The following is a 10,541-nucleotide window of genomic DNA, read 5'->3' on the forward strand; positions in this document are numbered from 1 at the left end:
TGGTCTACTGGCACAACATGCCAATGCCAAAGTAGACAGACTGACCAAAGAACTTCCAGCTCTCATCCGACAAGCACTGCCCCCTATCCAAACCTCAGTGAGCGTTCTCCAAAAACAGCATCAATCCTATGAATATCGACTCAAGCACTTTGAAATGCATCTAGAAAGGGTCGAGCGAGGCGAAGCTGAGGATATGCCTCAACTCCAAAAGGATGTTGCTGAATTGAAATCAGAGCTGCACAAGATGCAAAATTTGGAGTTTGATTTGACCTCCCTTCTTCCGAAGGAAGGGGAGCAGGGCACAGGTACCTCCCACATTCCTAGCCTTGACCTTGATTTTACGAACCTCATGAAAGCTTCGGAGGCCCATCGTACTGAGGTTTCAAAAGCTCTGGATTTCGTTGTGCACATTGACACTTATTCAGAAGAGAAGTCCGGAGGATCTTAGGGGGAGACTGATGAGGGAGACACTGAGGAGGAGGAGACTGAGGCATTGCTTGAGGAGAATGAAGATCAACGAGACAACGGAGGCAAATAAATTGCGATCTCCACAGATACACATGGTGAAGAGGAAGCAGATGTGCAGACAGTAGTTGCACATTCCATTGCAGAAATGGTCGCCAAGGCCACGCAGCCATCACTGGGTGAGGCTAGCAGCTCCCAGGCCCTAGACCCAGCTTCACAGCAGGTGGAGCTTCCTATTCTAGCCTCAGACACCACCACACAGTCCGAGGTTCCACCTATTATTTCTGCAGTGCCAACATCCGACCCCACAGCTACCTCAGATGTTCCTGACCCTCCTAGCACCTAGTGTACCCTAGGAAGCCCCTAAACTTTGCTCTTACTTTCTCAATGCATTGGGGACAATGCATGCTTTTTGGTTGGGGGTGGGGTAGTCAAATTTTTGTGTGAAACTTGTATATAAACTCTTTACTTTAATAGTGTAGATTTGTAGATAGCAATGAATTCCCCTTGGTTTTTCTTCGCCGGGTCCTTTTCCAAGGGTGTAATAATAGAACCATGGCGGTAGCACAAAATGTTTTGACTTGTTTGGTGTTTTTGTTCTAGCTTCAAGCATGTGATAAGTTTTGTTGAATAAATTGCACCCTTCTAATTTTGTAAATAGACGGTTAGTCATTCTTGTGAACTCGAGGCTCGGTCTTTGACTTTATGCTTTCTCAGAATCTCAAATATCATGTGATGAAGCTTTGAGTTACCTTGCATTCACTTGAGGGCTGAAATTATGCTGAGTCGAACAGTTCATGCATTGTGAGTCAGTGAAGATTTGTATAAATAATGCATATGCTTAACTTGTGATGTCTAGAACTTGCTCGGTTGGTTTCTTAATGCAACTCTCTGGTTAATGATTGGGTGCTGAAGTGATCTTAGGCTTTCCTTGTGATTGCTAGCTAATTTTGACCAAATTGACCCCCCCCCCCCCGGTACATAAATTACCCTAGTTATCCCCGTTGAGCCTTTAACCTTTCATTTGACTACCACATTACAAACCTTTATCCCTTTGTAAAATAATTCCCTCTTTTGAACCCATCATTCCTTGAACGATTAAGAATGAGACTAAAAGCCTAAGTTGGGGGTGTCGATGTTAAGTAGAAATTGGTAAGGTTGCCTATTGTGTGTTCAAGAAAAACACAAAAGCCTCAAAGTTGTATATATGAAGATACTCAAGCTCCAAAGGAAAAACAAAAGAAAAACACACACACACACACACACACACACACATATATATATATATATATAAGAGAAATGGAGTGGAGTCTTGTTAAAACTGAAGAAATACTTTAAGGTGGTTCTATGTCGGTAACTCGAGATCAATAAGTTCTATATGATAAAGAAGCAAAGTGTATATAGAGTTCAAGGAGGGCATAGCCACTACATTCCCAAATGTTCACCCAACTCGTCCCGAAGCCTACACTACAACCCGTGAAAAGTCCTTGGTGATCTACAACTAATTATTCCTGAGATAGCAGCGAGTTAAAATAAGGGCAAGCATATGGACTGATACTTGTAGCATGTAGCTTTCTTTCTGAGTACAAGAGTGTTTGATTGTATCCCCTTTACATATTTGTGAGTTGGGGATTTTCTTTGTTGTGAGCACGCATAAAGTGCAAGATCTAGCAGAAGTTAGGTTCTTGAAGTAGGATACAAGTGCACACTTAGCTGTGGGTAGTATTCTGTCATTTTGCTTGAGGCTCGAAGTTTACAAGTTGATTGGTCGAATTGCTAAATGATTGTTGTCTTCCACAAAGGTGAATAAAAGAAGTTACATGCTTGTTACCTGACAGTCAGCACCATCTACAGTCACTGCTGTTTTGTGATCTGTCAGAAATAGAGTAGTGTATGATAGGATGATTTTGTTTTAGTTGCTTGAGGACAAGCAAAAGTCTAAGTTGGGGGTGTTAATGTGCCGTAGAATTTTTGTACTTTTGATACTAATTGCATAGACTTTAGCTCATCTTTTAAAGCATTTTTAGTTATTTCTTATGAAGTTTTAGTGTTTTGCAGTGTACCAGACTTGAAAAACCAAGAACAGAAAACAAAAACCCATAGAAGGGCAGAAATGCGGCAGGTCTGCGACCGCAGAAGTGATGTGCGAGCCGCAAACCAACCGCAGACTGAAGCAGGTGGTCCAGCTCTTGAAGAGAGAAATATGCGGTCTATTATGCGGTATTATAATGCTTCTGCGGACTGCATAATGATCATATAAGTGCAAAAGAAGATTCTGCAAGAGCACTTTTGCGATACTGTCTGCGATCGCATAATCAATATGCAGACCGCATAATGGATCTGCGATGGGGAACTGGGCAACTGGGCGTGCAATTATGCGGTGACATTGTATTTCTGCGGACCGCATACATGATCTGCGACCCATTCTGCAGTCGTAGATGTGTTTTGCAGGGCATTTTTGTCTAAATTTGACCCCGACTTTTGGCCCATTATAAATAGATTTACTAGGGTTTTTGTGGGACATCTTGTCTAAAAAAGAGGCTACTTTTAGAGCATTGAATACACCATTGTTTTGGAAGCTTTTGAAGAAAGAATCTTGTATCTTTGTAAGCTTTATGACTTCATTTATTGCTTTGTTCTTGGATTCTAGTATGAGTAGCTAGTTTTAAATACTAAGGTTGTGGGCCCTAAATGGGTGTAATGTTAATGGGTGTTTACCATTGAAATATATATATATATATATATATATATATATATATATATAATGGTTGGTTAGTATTTATTCATTTCTCATGCTTCATTTAATGTTGGTGGTTGCAAACATTGACTAATGCCATTTCATTCTATCATTCTATCTTTACTTGGAAAAGTGGGTTAGGGTTTGATAGAAGTGAATAGCAAAAACTCAAGGCTTTAAACCTTGTTTAATAGAATCGCTTAGGAATAAGTGGGTTCTATTTGGCATAAATTAGTTGTTCTTAATTGTAACTCTTTTATATTTGGGAAAATCATAAAGAAAAAATACTACCTAACTATTGGAATATATTGGATAGTCATTTAGAAACCATTTGCATATCAAAGGACCTTCCATTAGGAATATATCATATTAACACTGATAGCATTACATTCCATTGATGGGGACACAACCTTGGTTTCCTTAATCAAATTAATTACATTCTCATAACAAAATAGTTTTCTCGATAACTCATAATTACAACACTCTCTTTTAAGCTAACGGAGTAGGATTACGACTTAAGTCAAGTTTCACACTATTCAAGTAACCTTTACTCACCTAATCCCTGTGGGATTCGACCCCAACATAGTTGGGTTATTATATTTGACATCGACCGCCTTACGCCATTTATTTAGGTGTAATTTGAGCATATCACTCAATTAAGTTCGTATCGTATTTTTAGACTTATTGGCATGTTGGGTTAAAGTCTCGGGGGCCTCGTGTTTGTTTCGGATGGTGAATGGATTGAATTTGGCTTAAGTGTTATGCTGAAGTGCTTCAGATCTGGTGTCATCGCACATGCGGTAGGATTGGCTGCAGGTGCGGATCCGCAGAAGCGGCTAAGTTATTGCAGTTGCGAAGAGGAGGAAGGCCACTGAGGGTCACAGGCGGGGAAAGGTTTTCGCATAGGCGGATGCGCATCATCACATGGTCGACCGTAGAAGCATATTTGGGAAGGCTGTGTTGGAGTCATAGAAGCGAGGAATGGTTCGCAGATGCGGTCCCGCTGGTGCGAAGCTGGGACCGCAGGTGCGTGAGGTCGGTTGTTAAGTGGGTTTCGTAGAAGTGAGGTTTTCTCCGTAAAATCGGGAGTGCAGGTGCGAGCCCAGGCTCAGCAAGTGCGGAAATATCTTAACAGTGTTTAAATTCGAGGGTTCTGAGATTTTTAATCATTTTGAACTTAGCAAGCTCGGGTTAAGGCGATATTTGAGAGGGGTTTTGAGTGAATTCTTGAGGTAAATCACCTTTGATCATTTTTATGCATTAATATTATTTACCCATTGATTTTCTACCTAGTTTGTGTGTTTTTGAGGTGAAATTTTGGGATTTTTGGGCTAGGGATTGGAGAGTTAAATTTGGGTATTTGAGTGACGATTTGGTGTTAGAATTTGGTAAATTTTGTATGGTTGGACTTGTGGTTGAATGGGCTTTTGGATTTTGTAACTTTTATTAGATTCTGAGACGTAGGCCCGGGGGTTAACTTTTGAGTTGAATTTTTGACTTTTGATTAAGAACTTAGCATTTTCATATGGAATTGATTCTTATAGCTTGAGTTAATTGTATCGAATTGTTTGTGGCTAGATTCGAGGTGTTCGGAGGCTGATTCGCAAGGCAAGGGCTTGTTGGAGTAGAGATTTGCACGGTTTTAGGTAAGTAACACTTCTAAACTTGGTTCTGAGGGTATGAATCCCTGATATTTCGTTCTATGTGATTAGTGTTGAGGTGACGCGCATGTTAGGTGACGGACGTGTGAGCGTGCACCATAGTAATTGTGATTCAGTCGATTACGTGGAACTGTAGAGTTATCTTATCTGAATATTATTAATGTACTCTATGTGTTAGAGCACTTGAGTTGTGATTTATGTTAGAAAGCATGTTTAGGCTATGTACTGGTGCTATTGGGACCCACATTAATAGTTTTTTGATGTTGAGTTATTTGTTTAACTTCAGTTATGTACTCAGTCATATTCATCATTTCATATCATATCTCAGACTCTGTTATCATACATTGTCACATCTTGTATCATCGATTTGGGCTACTTGGCATGAGTGTTGTGACCCAGAGAAACTAGAGAGATTGATAACTGAGTGAGGCCGAGGGCCTGTTTGTGAGTGATATTGATAGGATCGGGTTGCACGCCGCAGCAGTTACTATTGACTCATGATGAGATCGGTCTGCATGCCACATCAGGTTTTATTAGCGATTGGGTAGGATCTGCCCCTCCGGAGTCTACACACCCACAGTGAGCGCAGTTTCTATTAATTCATGATGGGATCGGGTTGTACGCTGCACCAGGTATCGTACAGTGCTGATTGATTGAGTGTGACGAGTGAGAATTGAGACAGTCACGTTGAGTACTCTAAGAGTGTGAGTACGCGAGTCTTTCATTGTGTTGCATCAATTAAGCTATGCATATTGGCATGTAGATATAGAGATGTCATATTCCTCATATCATTTAGACTTGACATATTTTATCTGTGTTGAGCTTAACTGTTAAACTTGGAAACATGTCTACATTCCTGTACTGGTACCTGCAGATTATGAGTTCTCTTTGAGATATTATTGCCATATTTTCAATCATTTTTGTACTGCTTAATTTTGTATGTTCGAGCTCATCACTGCTGTCAGCTCAAAGGTTAGACTTGTTACTTATTGAGTTGGTTGTACTCACGCTATACTCTGCACTTCGTGTGCAAATCCAGGTATTTTCGGACACGGTGGTTGCTGATTTCTGGAGGTTCTTCAGTCGGAGATTATCGAGGTAGCTGCCTTAACGTCTGCAGACCTTGACTCTCCTCCTTTATCTTTTAGTTTTGTTTATACTGTTCTACATTCCTAGTCAGTGTTTCATTGGTCAGATTGTGTTATTGTATATATGCTCATGTACTCCATGACAACCGGATCTTTTGGGGAATCATGTATTGAGATGTGATGTTTTCATCCAGTTTTATGAGATTTCTACTTACGTAAACCTATTGCAGTATATATTGAATTTAAGATATTGGTATGTGGGAGTTGTCGGCTTGCCTATTATCATGATAGGCGCCATCACGTCACTTGTTATTTGGGGTCATGACAAGTTGGTATCAGATGAGTTATGAGCAGGTTTAGTAGAGTCTTGTGGATCAATACGGAGACGTCTGTACTTATCGTCGAGAGGCTGCCGAACCCTTAGGAAAACTTCACATTCTTATATTCTTGTAGTGCAAATTTGTTGGTTCCGAGAACTATACTTCTGTTATTCTATTCTCTCACAGATGGTGAGGAGGACACGTGCTACCGGATCGGGTGGACGGCCACCAGTACCACCAGCTAGGGCCACGAGAGGCCGGGGACGCGGTAGAGACTGAGGTGCAGCTCGTACAGCAGCTAGAATAGCACTTGTAAACCCACTTGTTGCTCCAGCTCAGGAGCAGATTCCAGATGTGGTTGAGCCGGTGGGACCCTCTCAGGCACCAGTTGTGCCTATTGTGATTCCAGGACTTTAGGAGGCTTTGGCCCAGATATTGATTGTTTGCACTAGCCTTGCTCAGGCGGTTTCAGTTTAGGCCGCACCAGCCACTTCTCAGGCCGGGGGAGGTTCTTAGACTCCCGCCGCCCGTACTCCAGAGCAGGTGGTGCAGGGACTCCATACATCAGCGGTACTACCATCCCAGCTAGTTGCATTGGCTCAGGCCCAGGTGGGTCCCGTTATGAGTGATGAGGAGCAGAAGAGACTAGAGAGATTTGGGAGGATCAAGCCTCCATCATTCAGTGGGGCTGAGTCAGAGGATGCTCAGGACTTCTTGGATAGGTGCCAGCGGATTCTTCACACGGAGGGTATTCTAGAGACTAGTGGAGTCTCCTTTACTACTTTTCAGCTATCGGGGGCTGCCTTCAGATGGTGGGAGGCCTATGAGAGGAGCAGGCCAGCCGGTGTTGTACCACTTTCATGGAACGAGTTCTCCGTTCTCATTTTGGAGAAATTTGTGCCACCGACCCGCAGGGAGGAGTTGGGTAGGCAGTTTGAGCTGCTACCCAGGGGGCATGTCTTTGACCCAGTACGAGATGAGATTTTCTAAGTTAGCTCATCACGTGGTTTGATTGGTTTCCACTGAGAGGTAGAAGATTAGGAGGTTCATTGATGGCCTCAATTATCAGCTGCGTTTTGTTATGACTTGGGAGAACGCATCAGGTGCAAGGTTCGACAAGGTGGTTGATATTGCTCGACGGCTAGAGTTGGTCTATAGTCAGGAGCGTGAGGATATGGAGGCCAAGAGGCCTCATGGTTCGGGATGTTTCAGCGGTGTTTCTTCTGGGGGTCAGTCCCACCATAACAGGGGTCATCCTTATAGGCCCGCTCAGATGGCTCGTCCAGTTCATCGTGGCGCATCAGATAGCCATGCTTTATACAGTGCTCGCCCGGGGCAGTCATCCATCAATGCACTCCCAGCTCAGAGTTGATCCCGTGCTCCTTCAGTTTAGGGTTCATCTGCACCAGGTTCCTCTGGTAGTTATTCTGGTTCTCGGGGTTCACTTCAGTCTTGCCGCCATTGTCAGAGCGGGGTGGTTTTGAGCGTGGAGAGTTTGGTCATGTGAAGAAGCATTGTCCCCATCTTTTGAGAGGTCTGGTTCAGCAGAGAAGTAAGGCTGCGGCTTTCGCACCCATTACGTCACCACCCGCTCGGCCAGCTCGGGGTGGGGCTCAGGTAGCTAGAGGTCGCCCTAGAGGGAGAGGCCGATCAGGTGGCGGTCAGGCTCCACTTTATGCTATTTCTGCTAGGCCAGAGGCCGTTGCTTCAGACACAGTGATCACAGGTATTGTCTCTATATGTCAGAAAGATGCTTCTATATTATTTGACCCCGGCTCCACTTATTTGTATGTATCATCATATTTTGCTCATTATTTGGATATGTCTTGTGAGTCCTTAGTTTCACATGTTCATGTATCTACGTCGGTGGGTGATACTATTATTGTGGACCGTGTATATCGGTCGTGTGTAGTGACTATTGGGAGATTGGAGACTAGAGTTGATCTCTTATTGCTTAGTATGGTCGATTTCAACGTGATTTTGGGTATGGATTGGTTGTCTCCATGTCATGCTATTCTAGATTGTCACGCTAAGACCGTGACATTGGAGATGCTGGGGTTGACAAGGATCTAGTGGAAAGGTTCTCCAGATTATGTTCCCAGTAGAGTCATTTCATATTTGAAGGCCCAACGGATGGTTGGGAAGGGGTGCCTGTCATAGTTGGCCTTTGTAAGGGATGTTGGTGCTGATACCCTTACTATTGATTCTGTTCTAGATATGAGAGACTTTTCGGATGTGTTTCCTGCAGACCTGCCAAGCATGCCACCCGACAGGGAGATTGACTTTGGTATTGACCTGGTGCCGGGCAATCATCCCATTTCTATCCCTCCGTATCGTATGGCACCAATATAGTTGAAGGAGTTGAAAGAACAGCTTTAAGAGCTTCTTGATAAGGGATTTATTAGGCCTAGTCTGTCACCCTGGGGTGCATCAGTTCTGTTTGTAAAGAAGATGGATGGTACTATGCAGATGCCCATCGACTATAGCCAGTTGAATGAAGTTACAATCAAGAACAAGTATCCTTTGCCGCGCATTGATGATCTATTTGGACAAATTTAGAGAGAGATGGTGTTCTCTAAGATAGATTTGAGGTCTAGGTATCACCAGTTGAAGATTCGGGACTCGGATATTCTGAAGACGGCATTCAGGACCCGCTATGGTCACTATGAGTTCCTTGTGATGTCTTTTGGGCTTACCAACACCCCAGCAACATTCATTCATCGGATGAACAGTGTATTCTAGACATATCTTGATTCGTTTGTCATAGTATTCATTGATGATATCTTGGTGTACTCACGTACCTAGGAGGAGCATGCCCAGCATTTGAGGATTGTACTACAGTGGTTAAGTGAGATAAAGCTTTATGCCAAGTTCTCCAAGTATGAGTTCTGGATTAGCTCGGTGGCGTTCATGGGGAACGTTGTGTCCAGTGAGGGGATTAAGGTGGATCCAAAGTAGATAGAGGCGGTTCAAAGTTGGCCCAGACCATCTTCAGCTACTGAGATTCGGATCTTTCTCGGCTTGGCCAGATATTATCATCACATTGTAGAGGGTTTATCGTCCATTGCAGCACCTTTAACCAGATTGACCCAGAAGGGTGCTCCATTCAGGTGGTCGAATGAGTGTGAGGAGAGATTTCAAAAGCTCAAGACTGCCTTGACCACAGCTCTAGTTCTAGTTTTGCCTTCAGCGTCAGGCTCTTCTACAGTGTATTGTGATGCTTCTCGGTTTGGTATTGGGTATGTCTTAATGCAGCAGGGTAGAGTGATTACTTATGCTTTGCGCCAATTAAAGCCCCATGAGAAGAACTACCATGTTCATGATTTGGAGTTGGCAGCCATCGTTCACGCATTAAAGATTTGGAGGCATTATCTCTATGGTGTGTCTTGTGAGGTATTTAGGGATCATCAGAGTATCCAGCACCTGTTCAAACAAAAGGATCTAAATTTGAGACAGCGAAGATGGTTGGAGCTGCTAAAGGACAATAATATTAACATTCTGTATCATCCTGGGAAGGCTAATGTGGTGGCCTATGCCTTGAGTAGAAAGGCGGTGAGTATGGGTAGCCTTGCATTTATTCCTATTGGTGAGAGACCGCTTGCAGCTGAGGTTCATGCCTTGGCCAACCAGTTTGGGAGATTAGATATTTCGAAGCCCAGTCGGGTTCTAGCTTGTATGGTTTCTCGGTCTTCCTTATATGATCGCACCAGAGAGCGCCAGTATGATGATCCCCATTTACTTGTCCTTAAGGACACGGTTCAGCACGGTGATGCCAATGAGGTTACTATTGGGGATGATGGGGTGTTTCGGATGTAGGGTCAGATTTCTGTGCCCAATGTGGATGGGCTACGTGAGTTGATTCTTGAGGAGGCCCACAGTTCGTGGTATTCCATTCATCCGGGTGCCACAAAGATGTATCAGGACTTGAGGCAGCACTATTGGTGGAGGAGAATGAGGAAAGACATGGTGGGGTTTGTAGCTCAGTCCCTAAATTGTCAACAGGTGAAGTAGGAGCATCAGACACCAGGTAGATTGCTTCAGAGGCTTGAGATTCCGGAGTGGAGATGGGTGCATATCACCATGGAATTTGTAGTTGGGCTCCCACGGACTTCGAGGAAGTTTGATATTATTTGGGTGATTGTGGACCGATTGACCAAGTCCGCACATTTCATTCCAGTTGGGACTACTTATTCTTCGGAGCAGTTGGCTGAGATCTATATCCGCGAGATTGTTCGCCTTCACGGTGTGTCGGTGTCCTTCATTTCATATT

General features: G+C 43.6%; 1 protein-coding gene across 1 annotated transcript; it reads left to right on the top strand.

Annotated features, from left to right (window-relative positions):
• The first annotated feature begins 7,352 nt into the window (after window positions 1–7,352).
• LOC138900048 (uncharacterized) lies at window positions 7,353–10,282 on the top strand. Its single transcript, XM_070186752.1, has 5 exons — window positions 7,353–7,638; window positions 7,722–7,997; window positions 8,487–8,558; window positions 9,342–9,823; window positions 10,088–10,282. The coding sequence occupies exons 1-5, from the start codon at window positions 7,353–7,355 to the stop codon at window positions 10,280–10,282; spliced, it is 1,311 nt and encodes a 436-aa protein (XP_070042853.1).
• Window positions 10,283–10,541: the final 259 nt, after the last annotated feature.

Source organism: Nicotiana tomentosiformis, chromosome 10 (assembly GCF_000390325.3).
Source record: "Nicotiana tomentosiformis chromosome 10, ASM39032v3, whole genome shotgun sequence".
Classification (NCBI taxonomy): domain Eukaryota; kingdom Viridiplantae; phylum Streptophyta; class Magnoliopsida; order Solanales; family Solanaceae; genus Nicotiana; species Nicotiana tomentosiformis.